At 31.3% G+C, this 25,346-nt stretch overlaps 4 protein-coding genes across 5 annotated transcripts; 3 read left to right on the top strand and 1 right to left on the bottom strand.

The window, feature by feature from the left end:
• Positions 1 to 967: 967 nt before the first annotated feature.
• LOC137807919 (protein DEHYDRATION-INDUCED 19 homolog 6-like) lies at positions 968 to 6,516 on the bottom strand. Its single transcript, XM_068608772.1, has 5 exons — positions 6,044 to 6,516; positions 3,849 to 3,991; positions 3,432 to 3,509; positions 2,544 to 2,755; positions 968 to 1,301 (listed from the first exon to the last, which is right to left on the bottom strand). Exons 1-5 carry the CDS (start codon positions 6,117 to 6,119, stop codon positions 1,196 to 1,198), a joined length of 615 nt encoding a protein of 204 aa, XP_068464873.1. The 5' UTR covers positions 6,120 to 6,516; the 3' UTR covers positions 968 to 1,195.
• Positions 6,517 to 12,774: 6,258 nt separating this feature from the next.
• LOC137807918 (pentatricopeptide repeat-containing protein At3g48250, chloroplastic-like) lies at positions 12,775 to 16,104 on the top strand. Of its 2 annotated transcripts, none has more exons than XM_068608771.1 (2): positions 12,775 to 14,854; positions 15,839 to 16,104. In XM_068608771.1, exon 1 carries the CDS (start codon positions 12,842 to 12,844, stop codon positions 14,750 to 14,752), a length of 1,911 nt encoding a protein of 636 aa, XP_068464872.1. In that variant the 5' UTR covers positions 12,775 to 12,841; the 3' UTR covers positions 14,753 to 14,854; positions 15,839 to 16,104. The 2 variants fall into 2 exon arrangements, with proteins under 2 accessions (XP_068464872.1, XP_068464871.1); XM_068608770.1 differs by having other exon boundaries at positions 12,788 to 15,508.
• Positions 16,105 to 18,628: 2,524 nt separating this feature from the next.
• Positions 18,629 to 21,353, top strand: LOC137807917 (pentatricopeptide repeat-containing protein At3g48250, chloroplastic-like). The gene has a single exon (XM_068608769.1). It carries the CDS (start codon positions 18,704 to 18,706, stop codon positions 20,597 to 20,599), a length of 1,896 nt encoding a protein of 631 aa, XP_068464870.1. The 5' UTR covers positions 18,629 to 18,703; the 3' UTR covers positions 20,600 to 21,353.
• Positions 21,354 to 22,747: 1,394 nt separating this feature from the next.
• On the top strand, positions 22,748 to 23,950 carry LOC137807916 (uncharacterized). Its single transcript, XM_068608768.1, has one exon. It carries the CDS (start codon positions 22,886 to 22,888, stop codon positions 23,312 to 23,314), a length of 429 nt encoding a protein of 142 aa, XP_068464869.1. The 5' UTR covers positions 22,748 to 22,885; the 3' UTR covers positions 23,315 to 23,950.
• Positions 23,951 to 25,346: the final 1,396 nt, after the last annotated feature.

Genomic DNA, 25,346 nt, shown 5'->3' with positions numbered 1-25,346 from the left:
CCTCACAAAATGATGAAACCTAATGAATGGGATGAAAGAGTGATCTTTAACATAGTGACATCTCACCAACAATTCATTAAATTCAGTTGGTTTAGGGATTGAATCAATTAGCTCAACTTCTTGTAAAGTCATAATCAAAACATGAATTTTCTCTGTTCATTGTTCACGAGATTTACTCATGTTTAAGCTTGAGTCATAGATTCAAGAATACATAAACATAAGTATGACAAAAACTGAAAGGCAAAGTAAAAGAGGGAATAAGATGAGAAATGAAGAACATGTTACTTGAGATTGATTCAAGGCAAGTGAGAAAGATAATCATCACTTGAATTCTTAAGATTTTACATTTTACATAAAACTCAATGAGTGAGAGAGTATCACACCTTCGCGAATAATGAGCTCAGAATTTCACAAAGAAATTTCATTCAATCAAAAGTATGAAACAATGATACAAGAAGAACTCTTATTCTCTACCTATTAAAACTAATATTAATCTTTAAAAGATGTTTCGGCACTAATCACAAAATAACTGGTTTACTCTCTGCTATCGGTGTTCATAAAAAGATGTTACTTAATACTACTATTTAAAAAGAATATGATGAGTGTTTTTTTTAAGTAAAAGGATTTTCAAAATGGATAAAGCGCAAGTACACTTCAATATTTTACTTTCAACATCGGTTTTATTTATTTGTTTTTTCAGTATCCATCTAAGATGTGAAAGATAAAAAAAAAAACAGATCATACGGATTTGTAATAGTACATCTGTTACTTGAAGCTTGCTTATTTCCTAAACTGTCGATAGGTTGGACAGAATCAACATAATCTTATACAGTGATAGTTATTTGATTTAGATCTATCAGGGTTTAACCTTTTTTCCCATTCCATATAAACGCCTAACTAGTAACTAGGAGATGACTAAAATAAGAAACTAATCTCAGACTAATATCAGTTGGCACCAACAATAAGGTAAAGTTAAAGCAGATTGACGAATTTTTATATAGTATACCAAACGGCAAACTTCAATTGAAAGATATGAAATATAGTTAAATACATATAACTGTGGCTTAGACTACTTCACATCCCCTAAACCCATACAGCACAATAAAACTCAGTGCCTGTTGAATCAGCATGAGGCAATCTGAAAGGAGCTGCTACCAATCCATGCTGCGTGTGACCGTAAATTCTGGTAACACATTTACTCCAATATAGTTGAGAATAACAACTGCTGAACAAAAGCTGCCCTCAGCCTTTTCTCTTGCTGATCCTGCTCATCACCTATATCTGCTTCATCTTTGCCAGACCTGCAAAAACAGAACCATAAACAATAGTTCAGCATTGGATTTAAGGGGACACTTTTCAGAAGACTTCTCTCTTCCTCTTTTTATAACCAGGATAGAAGATTGCTTCTTATTACAAAGCTCGAAGGCATAATATGGTAAAACGAGAACATTTTCATTTATGGTTTTCAATAAATTTGCTACGTAAGTTTTTTGCTAAGGATTGAACGAATGCATGGAAAAATCTGAAAATTTTCAGTCATGAGCATATGTCAGGACTGGAGTCAGACTCAATTTTCTTCTTCATGCTGGCTCTGACACTTAAAACCATTTATAATCAGTGAAGTGTACTAGAAATATTTAATGCAAAATATTGGACTCTATTGAAGAAATTGGTATTAACCACCCATGATATATTAATCTTTTCTACACGTCACAAATATTTAATTAATCAAAGTATGATTGCTGAGGAGCACATGCTCGGGAAATGTGAAAAACATACAGATATTTCAGCAGGTGTCTCGTATAGTCAATGACTCAGCGTATGACACAACTTAACAAAATTAAACATTGATTTTTTGTTACAGAAACAACAAATTCTTCTAAATTTTCCTCAAAACCGAGAATGTAAAATGATCGTCAAAGTAGCATGCTAATACAAAATTACAGGCAAACCTTGAGAGAAAACATCTCAATCATCCTTCGTAACAAAATACAAGCTATTTAAGTGTGAATAATCTGATTGTGCAATGGTATATCTTGATTAATGATTTCATTGCTATGTAAAATTCAAGTTCTGCAACCACTGAGTTACTGAGTTATACATAATTAGTAACAGTATCATTAACCAGCATTCTATTAATCTATAACTCATCAACTTCATTAATTTCCGTCCAGACCAAACAAACAGAATCAGTTAACATTAGCTTGATACCGTAACAGAATACATTGTCTGTGAGTAGCTTAATCAAGTTTAATTTTTATTTTCTGCATTGAAATTTAGTATTGGGGCAAATCATATCTGTTCTAACTAAATACTAGAAAACACACAAAAAATCTTGAGGCGATAAGGACCATCATGTCCTGAGAAAAGAGTGTAAACTGAGCTGCTCCTGGTAATAATGCATTATTATTCATTACAACTATCAAAGTTTATTTTGGAGGAAATCATTTTATATGTCATGCACTCTGCACTAAATTTCTCAAGTTTTCTCATGCTTTGCAAAATTGACACCGCTACAAACTTTGATGGAAAAAGAAGCATACCTTTTTGCATCAGGAGTGTTTATATCTTTGCTGCTGGAGCTGGAGTTTTCATCTGGATGGAAATTGCTTAAGTTTGGAATAGAGTTGCAGATGAATGGTGTCAAGAGTGGATCCGTTATTGATTCTTGTTTGTTCCCCCTGGTAGCCAGCTTCTTGCCAAGCATTGCTGCGTTACCAGACCAGATGCTAGATTTCTCAGGCTTCCACGCCCACTTTAGATAAGAAAACCAATATATTCAATTGAGTTAGACAAAAACCAAATGCTCGTTATAACATCCACCAAAATAAATAAATAAATAAAAATATTAAAGTGATTAGAATACGAGATAATACACCCCCCTCACCTCTAGTATTATTGGGTTTGGTACATGTATAACATAACGAGTGACTCTTTTAGGGGATCTAAGACTCTTATATCATCTTACAAAGTGGTTTATGCTTAACTTAATTCTACAAAACTTGATGAGGATTACCCTCACTTAGATACTATATTTTGGCACCTACCTCTAATTGTTTATGCATGAAATGTACGTTCCTTGAGATCTTTTATCTCAATAGTTTAAATTAAAATGTTTCATATCATGCAGGACGTAAAGAAAAAAAGACAAGTATCCCTATCAAAGCTTAACTATTTCACAATGATATTTACTTTTTTTAAAGATTTTAGAGTCTTTTAAGATTTTACTTCTTGGATTTTAAGGACTATAATGCATCATTGTGCTCAATATTGAGAAGTTATGGTCTTATATTATATTGAATTTTTATTTTAACTCCGCATTTCATATATATAAGGACGGTAATACCTGTCAAGAGTGTTACACTCATAAAAACAAGCGCTAGATTATATTTTAGAACACAAAACATTTGAGACAAGTAAAGCATATGTACCTTTCGAGAGTTTGAATTTGAATGTGTAAATTGCATGATTGCATCCTTCCCTAAATTTTCTTCACACACGGGACAAACCTGATAAAAGAAAATTGAAGCAGAGTTTTCAATCATGATTTACTTACCCAAATAGAAATGTCCCTATTTCATTTTTCCCAGTTGTTAAATATAATGGTTGCTGGATCCCTGGATCCTTTATCTACTTGATCCAGATCAGGACAGTGTTGTACCGTATTAAGCATACATGAAAATTTCTGTTTAGATGTATATAACTACATTTATAATCTATAATGAAGTGGTTGGACAGATACTAAGTAATCAAGGAAAAAGAAAACGAATTTAACTGTAACCATGTTATGTTAGCACTTAGAGGTCATTTCTGCCAAACACAAATTTTAAGAAACATAAAAGGCATACCACATTTTTTAGGGCATAGCAATGATCCTCCTCCAAATTAGAGCAGAGTAGAGGAACTTCAATTTCAAAATCACAAGAAGGACATCGGAAATCGCACCGGCCATCATTTTCCACATCTGTGTAGTGGATCACTGAATAATTATCTGTAGTTTAAAAGGGGTCAGTGAGTTATTTCTAGGACAAGTACAAGAACTTCACAGGGCATGTTATAGAAGGAGCATCTCAATGTCTCGAGATAAAAAAGCAATAGGAAAATGAATGAACAGCACATAATCACAAGCTCCCAAAATACCAAACAAGAAAGATAAGCACAAGCAGAACTTACTTATAATCTTTTCTAACTTCCAGGCACATGTCAATACTTGGTATAGCTCTGAGCGTAAATGAAAACTTTGCCATATGATCAAATATACCGACCCAAATTACCTACCATCAAATCATTAAGCGTAAACCTATATTGTACATACACTTCAGTCATTTACATGACAATTGATAGATGCAGTTTCCCATAAATCTGGGATCAAACTAAATTGAAGTAAAGGTGGAGTTTGACAATTGATGATAGTCTATCATTGATAGGTCAATTATAAGTCTCACCATAACAATATATTTCCTTACTACTTGCTAAGAGGCTTTTTGTATGCTTAACCTAGAAAAAAAGTCACATTCTGGTTTCTCTCTTTCCCTCTACTTAAACACTAACAAATTTGATTCATGTTGGAAAATCCAAGAGGGAGAAATACGGAGAGATCTTCACCAATAGGTCCTTCCTGAGTCAACTACATAAAAGAACATAACATTACACTTAACCTAAAACCTTAAAGACAATAGGTTTGCAGGTTTTCTTATATGTTACTCAACTTATCTATTTCTACATAATGTGGAACTCTCACTCATATTGGAACTCTAACAATTCTGAATTCATACAATTGAAATCCTTCATAGTTGGAGGCCAATTCCAGATTGAGCCTATGCAGAACATGCAGAAAAGCAATCAGCTTCAGACAGTCTATCTATTATGTTAATGGCTCATTATTTCAGTGTAATTTTTCATCCTTATGACTTACATCGACCAGCCTCCAATTCATTCAACTTTTTCCATCATCATAATAAGAAAAGAATCCTGTTAGGTTGTAAGATTAAAGAGGATAGACTAATAGTTATATACAAAGGGGTCTTACAGCAAGTCAAGTTTAACGACGTTTTATGGTACCATAAGCACATGGAAGCTTTGTTGTGTTTTTTAATCTTTTAATTAAATTGCACTTCTGATAAACAGATCGTAGAGTTCATACATCTAAAGCACGAAAATAAAATTGACACTTTTATCACCAGTTAATCATTTCTACGCATAAAAGACATGGCTGATGTCCCTTTCATCGGCATCGAAATTAACATTGGAAAAAAAATTACATGCCACAGTAGAGCAAAACACTGACTTTCGTGCAATTGCAACTTACTACTATTTTAGAGTTTGTTAAGATTCTTCATATGCACCTAGAAGAAAAAAAATTAATGAGGTAATGAATTAAAATAAACTTTTCCATACGCATTCTTATCTAACTTCTTCATAAGCACCTGTGAAGTTATCCTTCCTGCCTCAGAGAAGTCTTAACACTAGGGGTTTTACAATTTAAAGGCTCTCATAAGAAACAAGAAGTTAATGCACACTAGGGCTTAGAGCGTGGTGAATCACTTCAAATTCAGTCACATAATGAAGATATGCTTCTGAAAAATTATGACAGTAGCCTAAGCAAAACCTAAAACACTTATTCTAATAATCACACTTGCACGTGCTTGCGACAAGGAAAGCCTGACAGAATATTGAAATCAAATGTAATGAAATAAACGCGTTTACACGGTTACCCAAAAATCACTCACACCAAGAAATGGGACTTTATGTCCAATTCATCAAAAAGTGGCACAAAAGAAAAAATCAGACTACACAATTCCAACCCAAATGGTTTCCCCCAGTTCAACCCACTAAAGAAAAAATCTTAGGATTTCACATCAAGAGGCAAGATGAAAAGCAAGTAGTGGGGTTCATGAATACTAAGAACTTTAAAAAACAAAAAATAGCTCAAACAGGACAGGAAAATAAAAGGGAAAAAAGAAAAGAAAAAAACAGAAAATGGATAGCTCAGACAAAACAAGGAAACAAGAAAGGGAAATAGAGAGAGTGAGAAATGAAGTACCAGAGTGAAGTCTAGCAGCTTGCACAGCAGAGAGGTGTTTGACAGAATGAAAACTAGCCCTGAAGTCGAAGTCCATGATGTCAGCAGCTTGTTGAACCAAACAAAAACTGTGATGTTTCAGTAGAAGTTGTGAAGTAGCTGATGGTTGAGGAGATGGTGGCGGTGGTGGTGATGAAGGAGATGAGAGAGAGGAAAATGTTTTGGGGTGTGAAGTCTAAGGAGATAAATAAAGGCTTTGCTTTCCCATCAGTTATTTATCACCACCGGCTTTGTGAAGTTGCGAAGTCTTGCTGAGTCATGTTTGGCTTCTGACAATGGATGCTTTTCCGACACACAAAAAGATCAACATGATGGCTTACACTTGGCATTTTTAATGATTATTTTTCTTTTATTTTTTCCATTTTCTAATAATTGAATAACTGCAGCATTTGTAACCAGAAGACAAGAAAGCCCAACACACGAGACCCATCTTCAGTAACTTTTCATGAAATGATTATTTTGAAGTTGTAGAGAGTAATATCATAGATCCCAGAAAAAACAACATATGCTTTATCAATTTTATATTATTAATTAATTAATGGTACAATATATTCGTCCACTACTTTACAGCTGCCACTTCTGTTCATTCTTGATATTTTTAATTGTAGCCTACCATAATTTTGTCCTTTTATTGGCTAATTATTTCGCTACCCAAATTCTCCACATTTTCCGTAATGCAAGAAAGTCCTAAAACATGGGACTTCTTTCAAATACATGCCATCAAATTTAGTACTTAAATCACTAATTAAAAGATACAAAATAGAAAAGGTCAACTTTAAGAAAAATTAAATATCACTTTAGTGTCTTAACTTTAAAATAAATATCTTTATTTATGGGTCAAATCAACATTTAAAAAATATTTTAAATAATGTAATGTCTATTGTGAATATTGAGAAACTATATTATAAATCAGAATCTGATGTTGTAAGAATCAAGTGTATCTTTAGACAGAGACGGAAGTACCTTGATTTTGTTAAAATTTTATAAATTTAACATATTTAAAATTTTAATGTTAGAAAATTATTTGTATTTTGAAATCAAATAATTATAATTAAATTTTATTTATCTTTTATAGAATATTTTATTCTTGTTATTATGAAATAATAATAGTGTGTTTATCCTTTTACAAAAATATTCAATTTAATTTTGTAGTTTTATTATAAAATAAAACTATATTAATTTATATTTAAAAAATAAATATCTTTTATTTTTTTTAATGATTATTGCATGTTAATTTAAGAATTATAAAAAAAATACATTTACAATGTTTTATTAGTGTTTGTACATTCTATAATTTTATTATTATGATTTATTTGAAAATTGAAAAATATTTATTTTCATTTTTGTCTATGCTAAGTTTAGTTACAAACGTTATATAGATGTTAGATAATTTAAAGTTTGATATATATTAACAAATATTTTCTCTCTTTTTTTTTGTCACGCTTCTTTGTATAATTTTGCTTTCCTATTTATATCTTCGGTTTTTAAGATACGGTTATGAATTGTGATGCTGTGTTTATGGGGTTCAAATTTGTGGAATCAAGCACTCATTATATAATTAATAAGATATTTCTTAAGAAAATAGAGTTAACCTAATTGTTATTTTTTATTATAAAATTATTGAAAAATACTAAATTACTGGCTGAACAAAGTAACTAAGATACGAGAGTCATACAAAGTTTTTGTATGTTAATATATTCCAGCTAAAATAAATTACGGGAGTATTTCAAAACATTTCTTAACAAAAAAATCATGAAATAAATTTGTGTATTTTCTGGCTTATTAACATGATTACTGTAAATTAATCTTTTAATATATATTTTTTAATGAAAGAAAGAAAAGTTAAACCCTATGTCCTTAAACTTACCCGTGAGTATAATTTTTTAGCTAATGTTGTATCACGTATAACTTGGAGCAGTTAATTTACCCACTCCAATTTTTGTCCACTTTTAACGCCATTTTTAACCTAATGACTTTTCAGACATTGATTTTGTCTAAAACTGAGAAAACTTTGCTTCTAAGTCATTAGGTGCATAAAAAACAAAGGTGAATCCAAATGTACACAGATTTGAGCTTCGAGGCTGTAATGTGTTTCGTTATTTTTTACAAAAACTGTAAAGACAAATTCAACGTGTCTAATCATATTTTTTAATCTTCCCCAGTAACGTTTTCCGGCATTTCCTTTCACTGTCTGTGTAACTTTAAAAAATTCGATACTTCTTAGTCAGTGAAAGTGGTCCAGAAAGTAATCGAATGCTTAATTTAAGATACCATTCTCTAGAGGAATGCAGACTAAGATAAAAAAAAATGCATACCTTAAATAATTTGAAATTCTTTTGTATTTTTTAATAACACTATGTATGTTAAGCATAGGAGGATTAAGATAGTAAATACATTTAATATTTCATCCACTACTTTAGGTATTTAAGTGAAAAGAGAAACAGCAGAATATACTTGAAAATTATGTGTACGGATAAAGCCGTGTGAAGTGGATCTAAGAAAAAGAGGCAATGGGATGAGAGAAGTAAAAGTAGGAGAAAGAATATAAGAACTTGTGAGTTAAGGAGTTGGAGAAAAAAGGTACTTTAGTATGGAGGAAACTAGGTAATGCGTGGCAGTGACAATTTATCACATAGGGACTATGCATCAAGTGGCCAAAATACCCAACCTTAAAAAGCTTTCTCAACTTTAAGGTGGTCTTTTGCTAGAAACATACCAAAAGCTAGTTTGATAGGTTTTGTTATGTGCAATGGAAAACACGGCAAAGCCTAAATTTATGATAGTTTTTCAGCCTTTTTTACACTGCGTTTTTCATGACATGTTATGTCAACCCTTTTAGAGGAAGAGACCACAATGTTTAGGTTTATCTGAGAGCAATTTAAACATTTTTAATTTAAATCTTATGAATAGAAAACACAATTAAATAAGGAAATTCTATTTAAGACAAATTTAATAAAAAAATAATTATTAAAAAATTTAATTAATAATGAGACAAACTAACCTTTTAGAAAATGGTGGAAATTAGAAATATGGGAAAATAATGCAGTGAGCCATCACCATCTTTGAATAGGAATAAGAATGAGTGGGTATGGATGTGTCGCGCAGGTGTCCCCAGACTAAAATCCAGGCATTATAATATTTTTATAGCCCAAGAAGAGTACATCAGTACACGTTAAGCCTAAACGGCCCACTTTTTATTTTGCCTTTAGATTTTTCTTTCTTTCTTTTAGGTTAAAGTCAGATGTTCTTGGTATACTTTTTATTGTTCTAATTTTGATTCAAGTTCTTAATTATTTCAATAAACATGTAAGAAGAAGATTATTAAATGCTTTTGTTTTAACTATCAAAAGCTAACAATCTCCATCTTGAAAGGGAAGTTACAAGATGGACTACCTAGGTATGCATTTTGGAATTTTTTAATTCGTCATAAATTATGTAGTGGTATAAAATCACAATTATCACATTACAAAATTATGTAGTCCTATAAAATCACAATTATTATATTACAAAATTTCATTTCATCATGAGAGAGAATGACTTGATGTTGTTGTTGATGTTAAACCTGAGTCAGAATACCAATTTTATATTTTATGGTTCCAAATAATTACTGAATTGGGATTTGTATGCGTAGTTGTGGAAGACAACTTATATTTCTAAGAACGGAGAGAAAACAATATTTTGTGGCATAAATGATGCATGGAGACAATACAAATGTTATATCAAGAGACAATATTTTTTTAAATATCTCACCATGAAGGAACAACTGAAACATCGACCACCATTCGTTCCTGAACATCATTTCAAGAATTTGATTGCATATCGGGAAAATGTTGTTATCCAGGTGTTATAATGTTGTTATTATTCGTTTTCTTTTACGTTTCTGTTTTGTTTGTTTTTGTCGTTGTTTTTGTTTCTGTTGCTATTGTTGTTTTTGTTTTTGTTTCTGTTTAGAACTCTTGTTTAGTATACTGATAATTTTTCTTGTCCCAAAATATAGAACATTAGTGAAAAAAAACGCAATGAATAGACAAACACAAAAGAATATGCACCGAATAGGACCAATAAACTTTGCTAGAGTTCGAGCTCAATCGGTATTGTTTTAATTGTTTCTCTCTCATCGTATAAATCTAGTTATATCATTATTTTTTGCAGCTTAAAATGGCAAATGCCTACTATTAATTTTCAATTCTTATAGAGTGCTGCAAAAAAGGACGGTGAAGAAGTCACTAGAGCTAAAATGTTTATAAAAACACGTCAAAGTCGTCCTACTACGAAAGGAAAAGCAGTGGATGAAGAAACACTAGATATCACTGTAAGTTTATTTTAATTTATAAAACGTGTCTATGTGCTTCTTTTTTTAATCATTAACTTCGATATATGTACATATATTTCAGTCTATGCTTGAAGGTTCCATGCAAAACGCATAAAGTGAAATATGAAAAAAAAAACATTTGAATCAATGTTTGGAAAAGAAAGGATTGATCAAGTTCGTTGCTATGGAAGGACTGTGACACCACCAATATTAAAAAGGAATTAAGAAATTGTCGTTATCCATAAAAGGTATGCTATTGAAGTGAACTCTCTGACTCAAAAGGTTGAGGGTTTAGAAGAAGTTGTGAAATTTGTGCTTAAGCAACAAAACCTAAATTTGAAAGAGGGGATATAGAACATATGATGTCACGGGTTTTAAGGAAAGAAAACAGTGTAGTTGTTCCAGGTTCATCTACTTCCACTCATGATCCTTATTTGGATCAGGTATTGACATATAATTTGCATTCAATTTGTATTTATCTTATTTTATTTATAAGCTTAATAATATTTTAAAAAGTTTGTACATTTTGTTTAATTGTTCAAGGATGGACGTTAAGATAATACTAACATTGCACATGAGAAAAATTTATGATCGATTGAAGAAATGTAGAAATTTTGAGAGATTCCCTAACTCTAATTAGTTGTAATGATTACAACTTATACTATTTTGGTATACAATGGAAAATGCAACTTGCACATTTAAAGTAGTTTGAAAATGTTGCATATTGTGTAATTTTATAAATCAAGTTGTATTTCATAATTTTTCACGTTAAAAAAGTGTTGTCCAAAATTGTCCAAAAATACTTACGACATGTACAAAAATATTATTTAAAAAGACAGACAACGAGTAAATAAGTGTTGCTTAAACATTATGAAAAAAAAATCCGTAAATATGTTGTATAAAAGACAACATGTAAATAAGTGTTGCCTAAAAAGATAGACGACATGTAAATAAGTGTTGCCTTTACCAATGACAACATTTAAAAAAATGTTGCCTAAACAATAGGTAACATTAAAAATGCGTTGTCTAAATTTTTTTCTCAAAAACGTTGTCTATTTTACCAGTATAAGGCTATGACTGCAAAAAAAATTGTCTAAACCTAAACTCATGGTTGCATATTCCACACCTGACAAAACATTGTCTAAAGTTAAGATAACGTTTTCTAGGTGTTATCTAAGGTAAAAAATGGTGTAGTGACTCAACCTAACATAAGAAACATGTTTTGTACTCAACCTAGAATGAGAAATAGGTTGAGAAACTTGTCATTAATACCTATTAAATGTTAAACTATAAAAAAAAATATCACCATGGGAAAAAATGGTTAAAAATTAAAAATATAATCAATATAAATTTTGAATATCAATCTTATGAAATTCAATTATATCTAGAATCTATTCTTTTAAAAATAATTAAAATAATTCAGTTATATCTAGAATCTATTCTTTTAAAAATAATTAAAATAATTCAATGACTTTTTAACTAAAAGTCAAAATTAAGCACAACATTCGTCTTATTTATATATCGACATATCATGTCATTGTCGATAAACTTCAAAGCAAACAGATAAATTATACAATAAAAAAATGTAGGCTGTCTTTGATTCTGTTTTTGTTTTATAAGCTTTAAACTATTCAAAAAATTTGGAAGGGAAGATGAAGAGAGAAAGATATTACAAAGCATGGAATAACGAGTAATAAAAAAAATGGAAGTAACAAAAACAAACTTAAAGATGTTGTGGTTTTTTGGGTTTAAAAGCTAAAAAACTATTTATGCGTTTTTTTCCTATACGACTTCCAAGATTTTTATGTAGAAACTAAATATTTTTTCTCAATCTTTATAAAATAGCAATGCAGTTTTTTTTTGTATCCTCTTTATGAGTTTAAATTAACTAAAGAAAGAAAATAAAGATATAGTTAATAAAAATGTAATTAATATAATCTTAATTTTTGTTTAAAGTTAGACAATTAAAAATAAAAATATTCTTAAAATATGATAATAAAGAAACATATTATAAATTACTCTGAAAATAGTTTTAAACATTACTATTGCAAAACAAGTTTATAATGATTTGGGATAAAAGGAAGTACTAAATTTATTTATCTTTAAACTAAAATTAATTTTTCAAAATTGATTAAGACTTTTTTTTTTCTGTTTCCGGAACCCCTTTAGTGGATTATTCTTTTAATATATTTTTCTATGAACTCTTTCCCCTTTTATTATGATAATAATAAATAATAAATTGTTATAAAAATGGACCCGGAATAAATAAGATTAGCAAAATCCGGTTATGGCAACCCGTGGATGGACCCGGACCCGGACCCGGACCCGTTCCCGAAAAAAGTGGCTAATGTTAAACCCTACATAACCCATTTTGAATTTCGCCTAAGCTGCCCGTAATGCAATGCTCCAAAGTCCGCGCTGTCCCTCTGAACTGAATCTGATATACTATGAACCGTTTGAAGGCAATTGTTGCTAACCTCAGATCCGTCGACTCGCCACTCGCCAGGGGACTCATTGCAACTCGGTCTATCCAACTCACTCAGAATCAGGTGACTCATTTCTCTCTTTACACTCCATCTCCCCTTTTGGATCATTCTCACAATTTTCCCTTTCCCAACATTCATCGGAAGCTCTACTTTTCTTCGAAACCAAATCCCATTCCCGAGCTTATTTTTACCAGCCATTGGTCCAAGGGGTTAGAGCATGAGCTAGAAAAATGCTACCCATCCCTGACCCATGAAACTGTTGTTTACATTTTGAAGCGGTTGGAAGCAAACCCAGAAAAAGCATGGTGCTTTTTCGATTGGGTCAGTACGAAAAAATGGTTTAGAGCAAGTTCTACACTATATGGTTTAATTCTTAGGGTCTTGGCCACTGAGGAGACGATAAAACAGTTTTGGATTACTCTATGGACTATGAAGAGAAAGGGGTTTTATTTTTACGAAGAAATGTATTTTCCAATTTTAGCCGGTTTTAAAAGGAAAAAGATGGACAAGGATCGGTCGTCTCTTATCCACTTCTATAATCGAAGTATCCGGGAAGATGCAATGCAAAGTGTTGTTGCCAATGTGGTTGACATCATTTCAGTGTCTAAATGGGGTGATGGTGTTAAGGGTGAACTTGCAAAGGTTAATATTCAGCTCTCGGATAATTTTATAATAAGGGTTTTGAGAGAGCTTCGAAACACTCCTTTAAAGGCTTACGAGTTCTTTCGTTGGGTTGGGAGACAATCTGGTTATGAGCATAATACAATAACTTATAATGCATTTGCAAGAGTTCTGGCGAGGACAGATTCAATTGAGAAGTTTTGGAGTGTCATCGAGGAGATGAAGAGTGTGGATCATGAATTGGATATTGATACTTACCTAAAGATATCAAGAATACTTCAAAGGAATAGGATGATGGAAGATGCTGTCAAGCTTTATGAGCTTATGATGGATAGTTCATATAAGCCTTCAGTTGAGGATTGCTGCTTTCTTTTGAATAGTATCTCTGAAAGTGATAAGCCAAATTTGGATTTAGTTTTCAGGGTTTCTAAGAAATACGAGTCAACAGGGCACACTCTCTCCAAGGCAATCTATGATGGGATCCACAGGTCTTTGGCAAGTTCTGGGAAACTTGACGAAGCTGAGGATATTGTTAATCGTATGAGAAATGCTGGTCATGAACCTGATAACATCACATATGGTCAAGTGATTGTTGGATTTTGTAAGATGAGGAGGCTTGAAGAAGCATGTAAAGTACTGGAGGACATGGAATCTTGTGGTTGCATCCCTGATACCAAGACTTGGACCCTGTTGGTCCAAGGGTATTGTGTTGCGAGTGAAGTTGACAAGGCATTACTATGTTTACATAAGATGATTGAAAAGGGATGCAATCTGGATGCTACTGTTTTAAGTGTTCTAACAGACAGTTTTCTTGGTCAGAAGCGAATAGATGATGCATACAAGTTGCTTGTAAAGGTTGTTACTAAACACGGTGCATCTCCGTCTCACGGTACATATAAGAAACTGATTGTAAATCTATTGGAAATTGAGAAATTTGAGGAGGCTCTTAACCTTCTTTGTTTGACTAGGAAACACAAATGCACACCAATTCTTGAACCCTTTGTGCAGTATATTTCTAATTTTGGGTCTGTTGAAGATGCTGTGAAATTCCTGAAGAGTAAGGGAAGTTCCCGGTCGTATTTGATCTACCTTCGTGTTTTTAAATCTTTACTTGGAAAAGGTAGACTCTCAGACGCTGAAGATCTGTTGAGCAAGATACCCTCCTATATAAGTAAACGCAAAGAAATCCTTGAATTCTTCAATTCAATGGAGAATTGCACGGTGCACAGCCTCGGCAATAGCAGTCAGTAATGTCATTATTTAAGAAGGGTTCTACTTGCTATTTTCCTTTCTCTGTTCATTTAACAGAGATGGATATATACATGCTTGGCAATTTATAGAATGAAAACTGAGGTAGAATTACTGTTTTGGCTTCCAATATTTGTTCATTTTCTTATGTTCCATTGATATCTTTTTTAGCACGTAATGTTTTAACTTTATAGTCATATTCAAATGTGTTTCGACAAGGGCCTGAGTTGACTACACAATTTGGAAAAAGAATGTTGTTATTATTTCCAATGATGATCTTCTAATGTATATTAATGCACGGTGCACAGCCTCGGCAATAGCAGTCAGTAATGTCATTATTTAAGAAGGGTTCTACTTGCTATTTTCCTTTCTCTGTTCATTTAACAGAGATGGATATATACATGCTTGGCAATTTATAGAATGAAAACTGAGGTAGAATTACTGTTTTGGCTTCCAATATTTGTTCATTTTCTTATGTTCCATTGATATCTTTTTTAGCACGTAATGTTTTAACTTTATAGTCATATTCAAATGTGTTTCGACAAGGGCCTGAGTTGACTACACAATTTGGAAAAAGAATGTTGTTATTATTTCCAATGATGATCTTCTAATGTATATTAATGCACGGTGCACAGCCTCGGCAATAGCAGTCAGTAATGTCATTATTTAAGAAGGGTTCTACTTGCTATTTTCCTTTCTCTGTTCATTTAACAGAGATGGATATATACATGCTTGGCAATTTATAGAATGAAAACTGAGGTAGAATTACTGTTTTGGCTTCCAATATTTGTTCATTTTCTTATGTTCCATTGATATCTTTTTTAGCACGTAATGTTTTAACTTTATAGTCATATTCAAATGTGTTTCGACAAGGGCCTGAGTTGACTACACAATTTGGAAAAAGAATGTTGTTATTATTTCCAATGATGATCTTCTAATGTATATTAAGCTCTTCATTGTTATTGTTTTTGTTTTGTTTAGAAGATTTCCATCTTTGCTAATGCTAACTTTAGCTCATTGTTTTTGCAAATGCTAATGTTTAGACGAGTTTGTTAGGGGATTAATTTTTTTTTTTCTAACTTTGTACAGTACATGATTTGATGTTCTGGAATTTACTGCTGCAATTACAAGATATCTAGTTGCATAGGAGGTCTTGAAGTTAATTTGAAGAGGGAAAATAAAAGCTCATGTTGAGAGGAAGGACACTCTGATGAGCTTTGAGCTACAGTAATATAAAGGAACCAAATTGGCTGAAGAAATTCTACTCTGGACTGTAATTACGTGATGTTTATGAATAATACTTTGTCCAGTTCTTAATTTTTAATCTTTAAAATAATTTTGAATGTTTTCCACAATATTAACTGTTATTTTTTGTGATGAATAATTAATTCATGTCAATATCATGATAAAAAATTATTAAATTTTGTGCCAACAATAATTGCTTTAGTAAGGTTTTGGAGATTAGAAATTTGGATCAGTAAATAAAGTGCATTCAAGGTCTTGTAGGTCGGGTAATCTATTTCTTTTACTACCACATTAAAATTTAAACCAATTCAAGTTTAAATTTGTTAAGAAAATACCTTATATGCAAAAGTTTTAAAAAATGATAAAAATATCGAATGGACAAAATGTAGATAAGTTATTTTTATTTAGTAAATAATCCAAAGAATTAAAATACTTTCTAGTATATTTTTATGAAGAGTTTTTGTATTTCAAAATATAATTTAAATATAAACAATACACATTCACGAATATTTACAAAAAGAAAGTAAAAAGTAAATCTCTAATATCTTTCATGTAGTGCTCATGCACCTATACTCTCCTTGTATAAGTACTAATAGCATATTATCATGAACAATTATAAGGATAAATTATTGAAATAATTTTTCATGAGAAAAATATATATAAAATGAAACATTTTAATTAATAATACACAAACAATTATTTTCGTAAGAACACAAACATACAAAATCATATACTTTATATATATATATATATTAATATGTAAAAATTATAAGAAACAAATTCTACTTATCTAAAACATATTCAGAATTCGGTTTAAAAAACTTTATATCTTAACATGTATAAATCTAACCACTATATTAATATATCAACAAGAAAATCAAAATTAAAACATTTTAAATCCTCTATTAACCAAAAACACAAATAACATTCTCACTCAACTTTATACTTTCAAATTGTGTTCAAACAAAACATAATCCTTATACAAAATTAAGATACTGTGATCAAATCACTTTCAAATCCAGATTATTTATCCTAATATTCTATAAAAAAACATAAATTAACTTTCCTTATTTGTAATTATTTACTCTAAGGTTGTAACATCTTTAATTTTAAATAATTATATTATTTATTTTATCCTTACTTTAAAAATAAGTGTTAAAAAATCTTAGAACTTAACTCCTATGATTAAATTCATATTCTAAAACTATTATCTATAACCAGATAAAGTCCAATATTGAAAACAAAACAAGTTGTTTTAAGAAGTAATATAATAAAATAAAATGAAAATAAAATAAAAAATAATGATAATAAGAAGAAGAAATAATAATAAATTTTTAAAAAATTATTTAAGTTGTAAGTTACGGATAAATTTGAGTATTTTCAACTAAGTTCTTATTAAATTATATATTTTTTAATCAAGACCCTACCTTTTAGTTTTTAGTTTTTTTATTAATTGGGTGACACTTGTCCATGACCTTCTTACATTTTTATTGTTAATTCTTTATATTTTTATTATCTAATTTATCTCTAATTATATATTGATCTTATTTATTTATTTATTTATATACATGTCATTTAATTTATCTTTAGTTATACACTAATTTTGTTTATTAAGTTATATTATGTAATTATTTTTTAAAAATTAATATTATTTAGAAAAAATTCAAAACTTATAAATTAATAATAAAAGGATTTTATTTTAGTCAATATATATATTTTTGTTTTGTTGTATTATATTATATTAATTAATATATTTTTATAATTTATAAATACATTTTAAAGTAATTATACATATTTTTAATAATCATAAAAAGATAATTTATTAAATAAGTTTAATTTTCAAAATATTTATTTCAAAATTATCAAAATACTTGTATAAATATTTAAAAAATACCTACAACTTACAACTTCAATAACTATTATTTTTTTATAATATTTTATTTATATTTATTTCTATTATTATAATATAATATTTTATTATAAATAATAATGATTTCAAATGGACGTAGATAAAAAAAAGTAGTGTGAAATAAATTTTTTCTCATACAAAATTACTGAACTAGCTCTTGGGAACTGGTGTGCCTAGAAAGTGTTTTTCTTCCCAAAAAAGACACAAATTTAGTTTGGTGAATAGAATGAGAAGGGATCCCACTAAGCCATTTTTTTTTTGTTTCCAGTTGATTAAGAAAAAATCCTAATTCAGACTGATTAAGAATTCAACTTCTTCAAAAATTCTGGTTTGTTATATTAAATGTATAGACTTCTATAAAAAATGTGGCAAAGAGTTTAGTCTGGAGACATTTATTTTGGGCAAAAAATTTCAATTGATCAGTTTTTAATATATTAAGTTCTAATTTGAAATTTAATATTTTTAAAAGAAATTGTAAATAATTAATAATAAAATTTATTTGAATATTATATATATATATATATGAATTAAATTCAATAATATTTATTTATTATGATTTTAATTACATAAAATAAATATGTATTATGTATAATATACAGTAAAAAATGCGAATTAATTTCAAAGAAGCAATTTGTTTATTTCTATAAATTTTATTTTACAAATCAACTTAAAAAATAAAATGACTATTATTTTTTGTGAATTCAGTAATTAACTACCTTGGAATACAAAGTGGCAGTGGACAGTGGTTACCTTAAACCCTCTCTAACCCTTAGAGCAACACTACCCATTTCGGCGTTACGATGAACCGCGTGAAAGCAGTTGCCGCTTCTCTCAGAGTGCTCGAGTCTTCACTCGCTACCCGAGTTCTGGTGACTCGGAATCAGGTGACTCGCTTCTCTCTCCATAATCCATTACCCCGTTTGGATTCGTCTCATTTTTTACAATTTCCCATCACTCACCGTAGCCTCCACTTTTCTACCAATCCGAGTTCTATTGTGGAGCTTGTTTCGACCAACGATTGGTCCCAAGCGTTAGAGCTCAATTTAGAAAATAGCTGCCCATCAATGTCCCATGAAACCGTTATTTACGTCATAAAGCGGTTGGATAAAAACCCAGAAAAAGCTTCGTGCTTTTTCAATTGGGTCATTAAGAAAGACTGGTTTAGGCCAAGCTCTTCAGTGTTTAGCTTAATTATTAGGATCTTGGCCACCAAGGATACTATGAAGCAATTTTGGATTACTTTAAGGATGATGAAGGATCAGGGGTTTTACCTCAACGAAGAAACATATCTCACAATTTATGTTCGCTTTAAAAGGGAAAAGATGAACAGTGACTCCGTTGCTTTGACCCACTTCTATAATCGGATGCTAGAGGAGAATGCAATGCAAAGTGTTGTCACCAAGGTGGTTGGTATCATTTCAGTGTCTGAATGGGGTGAGGAGGTTATGGGTGAACTTGCAAAGCTTAAAATTCAGCTGTCGGATAATTTTGTAATAAGGGTTTTGAAAGATCTTCGAAATACTCCTCTAAAGTCTTACAAGTTCTTTCATTGGGTTGGGACACAACCTGGTTATGAGCATAATACTGTCACTTACAATGCAGTTGCAAGTGTTCTCGCGAGGAATGACTCAATTCAGGAGTTTTGGAGTGTTATTGAGGAGTTGAAGAGTGTGGGTCATGAATTGGATATTGATACTTACATAAAGATATCGAGGCAGCTTCAAAAGAATAGGATGATGGAGGATGCTGTCAAGCTTTATGAGCATATGATGGATGGTTCATATAAGCCATTGGTTCAGGATTGCAGTCTCCTTTTGAAGAGTATCTCCGCAAGTGATAAGCCAAATTTGGATTTAGTTTTCAGGGTTGCTAGGAAATATGAGTCGACAGGGCACACTCTCTCCAAGGCTATCTATGATGGAATCCACAGGTCTTTGACGGGTGCTGGGAAATTTGATGAAGCTGAAAATATTGTTAGGACTATGAGAAATGCTGGTCATAAGCCTGATAACATCACCTACAGTCAAGTGGTTTATGGACTTTGCAAGATGAGAAGGTTTGAAGAAGCATGTAAAGTGCTGGAGGAGATGGAATCTTGTGGATGCATCCCTGATATTAAGACGTGGACCATCTTGATCCAAGGGCATTGCGATGCCAATGAATTAGAAAAAGCGTTACTTTGTTTTTCTAAGATGATTGAAAAGGACTGCAATCCGGATGCTGATTTATTGGATGTTCTGGTTGACGGGTTTTTTAGTCAAAAGAGAATACAAGGTGCGTACGAGGTTTTTATAGAGATTAGTAGGAAGTGTCGTATATCTCCATGGCAAGCTACATATAAAAAACTTATTGAAAAGCTTTTGGAAGTCACGAAGTTTGAGGAAGCACTTGAACTTCTTCGTTTGATGAAGACCCACAACTACCCTCCATATCATCTACCCTTTGTGCCTTATATTTCAAAGTTTGGGTCTGTGGAAGATGCTGAGGCGTTCCTGAAGGCACTGAGTGCAAAGAGTTACCCATCCCATGTTGTTTACGTTCAGGTTTTTGAATCCTTATTCCAAGAGGGTAGACTCTCTGAGGCCAAAGATCTATTGTACAAGACTCCTCACCATATCCGTACACATAGTAAAATCTCTAAACTTTTTGGTTCATCTGAAAGGGTCAATCAGACTCAGCTGCTGCCTGATCCCTAGAACGTTTTTCTCTCAGTAGGTATCTCCTCTTTCTCCTAAATTCAAAAGATTGATACTATCAAGTTTGATCATTAGCCGGTGGAAACACTGGACACAAGACGTGATGTCAGGTTATTTTTAAATTATAACAAATTTTCATCTATGAACCGTAAAGTTATTATCAATGGCTATTTTTCAGAAGATTCTTATTGTAGCTTCTAGTTTGTTTTTTTTTTTCTAACGGAGATGGATGTACATGCTTGACAATTCATAACATGGAAAATATTTGAGGGGAAGGTTGTGTTGGCTGCTAAGTTAGTTCATTGTTTATTATGTCGACTCCAGGTTTGTAATTTCAATTTTGAATTTCAACCGTGTTGAGACAAATGCTTGACTATGCACCTTGGAACAAGAATGTTATTATCGAATCATTTTTAATGAACCATGGCCTTTCATAACTTTCTATTGCATCTTTTCTCATTGCCGTCTTAAATTACTTATGCCGGTAAGCGGCAATGTTATTAAAGATGTCAGAATTATTGACTGAAGTTGATAGTGTAAGAAATTCAGCTACTTTTAGTCTGCATTCCATCAAAGAGCCCAATGAGGAGTCCCAAGAAGAGTTCAGTGAGGAGCTGAAGCATGTTTGTGTAAAGAAAAATCTAGAACAGTCTGCAAGCATCCCTTGTAATTTAGCATATTTTACCCATGTATGTTGAAGTGTGATGTGTCCAATTTTTGAAGATTTATTACTGATTGTAGGAGTTTATTATTAGTTGCCGATGGTGCAGAGTGCTGAATATTGGTGGTTGTGGTTTCGTTATATATCTCTTTCGAGTGATTAATGAACTAATCAAGAAGTTGTTCCCTTCTTCCCCATTACCTTTTCTTACGACGTTCCTTGACCTCGAATCAAGGTAATTTTACTCTAACAATTTGGTGTTTTGTTGAATGTTGTGTCACAGAGAGGGTTATTTATAGATTGAATTAAGGTACAAATCAAATAGTTATAGATGAGTGAAGTTGTCTAGGACTTCGGCTCTTGAAAAAGATGATAATATTAGGAGTGATCTTTTGAGCTTAAAAAGTTTCTTTATGAGTTGATGAAAATTTCATGGATTTAGCTTTGTTCTTGTGATATTATTTTAGGTAAAATATGATTTTGGTCCCTTTAAAATTTTTTGTTCATCTTTTTTGCTTTTATAAAAATAAAATGTGCTAAATTTAGTTTTTGTCAATAACTTTGTTAAATCATGTTACACTCCTTAAATAAGGATCTGTGACAAACATAGTTATATATGTAAACTATGAGTAAATTACTTTTAATTCTATAATATAAGAGGTTAATTTTTAGCCTCTCAAAACTGAAGGGAAAATCACTAATAAAATTGAAGGATTTCAAATATCAAATATTGAAAATAGAATATTTTTTCTTTATTAAAAAATAGAATTTCTAAAATTACTTGAGAATAATGTTCTTCTGCTACCAAACCCTAGAGCTTTTGGAAGATAAACATGCGAACAATTTCAAACTTGTTTATGAGAAGAAATAAGATGTCTAAATTAGGTTTCCTACTCAATCCTATTTATAAAGTAATGTTAAACAGAAAGTAAATAAAGCAATGTTAAAAAAAAAAAAAAAAAACATTATATCTCAACCTATCTCATTAACTAATCAATAATATAGACCAAAATAGTAAGTAATTAAATACATATTTTGGACAGATTGTCATGCATACAATTATTATTGCAAAGAGTTGTTAATCCAAACCGAATTTGACACATTTTAATTTTACAAGAATAAAAATAAATAAAATATAGTTGAGAGATCAAACCTACATAGGGATAAAAACATATTTTATTTTAAATAATTTTTACACATTTGATTTTTTTTAATAAAGTTATAAAAAATTAATTTAATAAATACAAAAAAATGAACAAAAAAATTAAAAATCTGAAAATGAATTAATGATATTTAAGAGTACCAAAATCATACTCCACTCATTTTTATTATAAATTCAAGACTCAGAAGAATTCTTTATCATACATACTCGATAAATTCGTCACGAATTAACGTTCATTCATTGAGACGGAAATAAACTATTGTTCACAGAAATTAGGATAAAGAGACGAAATGCATTCTCAGTAACCAGAAAAAAAAATAAAAAAAAATAAAAAAAAATTGCATCAGCATCAGCATCAGCTTATCCCTTTTCATATGGCATATGTGAGGCCGTGGTTTCCACGAAAGTGAGCATGAGCAAGAGCAGGAAGATGGCCTCTTGAAGAAAATGTTGTCTCAGTGCCATGAAGAAGAGGGCAGAGCTGGAGCAACAGGAACCCCAAGACTTGGAAGTTTTGAAAGCCGTTGCACAGGCCTGGTACAGCCACTCCGCCACTTCCAAGCCCATGAACGAATTTGACGCTCATCCAAGAAATTTCAGAGGCAGGCCTTCAAGATTTAAGCTCGAAGCTTTGAACAAGCCTCCAACTTCTTCTCAAGACAGTTATTGGGACTTTCAGCAATCTCTCTGGGACTCCTATGAGCTTGTCACAGTCTCCAGAAGGATAGAGACAGGGTTAACGTTAGATAACCCTTTTCATGACTTATGTGGTTCCATTCCAATCCAACCCAACCCCAAGCCTGAGAGTAAGAATAGCCTCAGGAATCTGTTCAATCTTATGTCTTCTAGGCGCTTTAATGCCCCCAATATTCCACACCAAAATCATACTTGACTTTTATCTTCTTTTCTCTTTTAATATAACCCCCTCTTTCATTTACTCACTCATTTACTTCTGTTTAATATATGTATTACTCATAAGTCGGAAGAAGTCAAGTTGGAATAAACAAATCATAAACCATATCATGCTATAATTCAAATATGCTTCATTAATAGTTCATTCATACATGGTGTTGTTCAATACTGATATAAAACACAATAGCCTGCTAAGCAGACATTTATTTCACAATCATACATACTGCTGATTTTGATGTATTAGGTAGTTTTTGTAGCAAACTAGGTTCTTGCTCATGATCTTCTTAAGGCCTGTAGGTCTTCCACTTGTGCAATTCAAAATGAGCCTTGTTCTTCCCGGGGTTGCGCTGAGCCCTGTTAACATCCACTCTTTCTTGGAAAATGGCTTCATCATCCTCAGTCTGATCATGCTCTACCATCTCCACCCTCTCATTAGAATGTGGGTTGTTATGGGCGTTGTTGAAGGCCAGGTGAGCATTGGGGTAGTGAGGGACATCGGTGAGAACACTCTCTGACCTGTGAACTTTTGTTATGTGGGCGTGGTAGTCCTCCGATCGCAGCATTGTTTTCTGATGTTTTTTTCTCACAAGGACAGCTATATAATAAGCACAATTACACGATTCATCTGTTATCACACCACTGCAATTTATAGACAGAATGGCAGGTATAACAACCTCTGTTTATTCTTAAATTGATTGCTTTGAATCGAATTCCTTTTACATTTATCATCTCCAAAAGCAGGAAGCAGATTCTACCTCTAATCTCGATTCCATTCCTCCAGGGAATCTAATTCCATGGCAAGCAAGCAAGCCACATTAGGGGGAAGTACTCTCCGACCCACTTTTTAAATACACTCACTTTTATTAGTTAAAGTTCATTAAAAATAACAAAATTATGAACAAGGATTCATAACCTAACAGTGCATTAATAAAGATTTTCATTTGGGAGAAAGAGTAGAAAGATGCAGACTATAGAAAGTTGGAGTTAAAGTTACACGACCAAATGGTTAATAATATACCTCTGGTACTGTAATGAAAAAGAAAATAGATAATGGTTCTGATATACGGCCAGAATGACATGAGAAAAATTGAAAGTAGCTGCACGTTGGAGAGACATATTTTGGGCCAAACAAGTAGAAAGTTATTTAGAGTTGGAGAAATTCCTTTCCGATAACTTTTTAATTTGGATGTCAGTTCACACTAATCTTTTAAAATTCCTGTAAGCACTAACATGATTCCATCACATAAGAACACTGTTTAGCCACAATTGGCGTCTTACTGTCATAAAAGAACGGCTATTTTGGGAAGTGAGAACACAACACAACACACACCATTAAGAACTGATATGATCTAAGAATCTTTGAGTCCTTAGTCCATTAGTATTCTGTCCTCTAGAATGACTCTCTTATCCTTTTTAACTATTAATCTTCTTATTAAGGATGTATTTGTTCACAGTTGTGGTTTGGATACAATTTTTTTTATTGTTTATTATTGCATCATTAAATTTGATTGTCAAATAATTTATAAATTATTTATCGATATCAAAAGAATTATTGATTCATTTATATTAAGAAAATAAACCATTGGATTATAAAAGTTAATACAAAATTTTTATATTAATACATAAGAAGATCGAAGATATTTACAATTATGATATTTTAGGACTCTCGCGAACACGTTCCTCGACTATAATCTTTGCATCACTTGATGATTAGTACATCACAAACCAGATAATTTACAACTCTCAATCTTAAAGTGTTTAGCGCGATAAGACTTATCAAAGTTCAAAAGACTAAAATGATTAGCTCGACCACCAACTCGAATTATTCAAGAACAATATATAATAATCAATTTTTTTTTATTGTCTTATTTATGAATAGAGATGACAATGAAACTCATTTTTATATGTTTTAAAAATAAAAATTCATACACATAATTTTTTTATATGAAATTTGTGTTTCATTTTCATTTCAATTGAGTACTAAGAATATCATAGTACTATCCTAAATATCA

This window comes from Phaseolus vulgaris, chromosome 3 (assembly GCF_000499845.2).
Source record: "Phaseolus vulgaris cultivar G19833 chromosome 3, P. vulgaris v2.0, whole genome shotgun sequence".
NCBI classification, from domain to species: domain Eukaryota; kingdom Viridiplantae; phylum Streptophyta; class Magnoliopsida; order Fabales; family Fabaceae; genus Phaseolus; species Phaseolus vulgaris.
The sequence above is the reverse complement of the archived record's forward strand: the minus strand, read 5'-3'. Positions and strand labels throughout refer to the sequence as shown.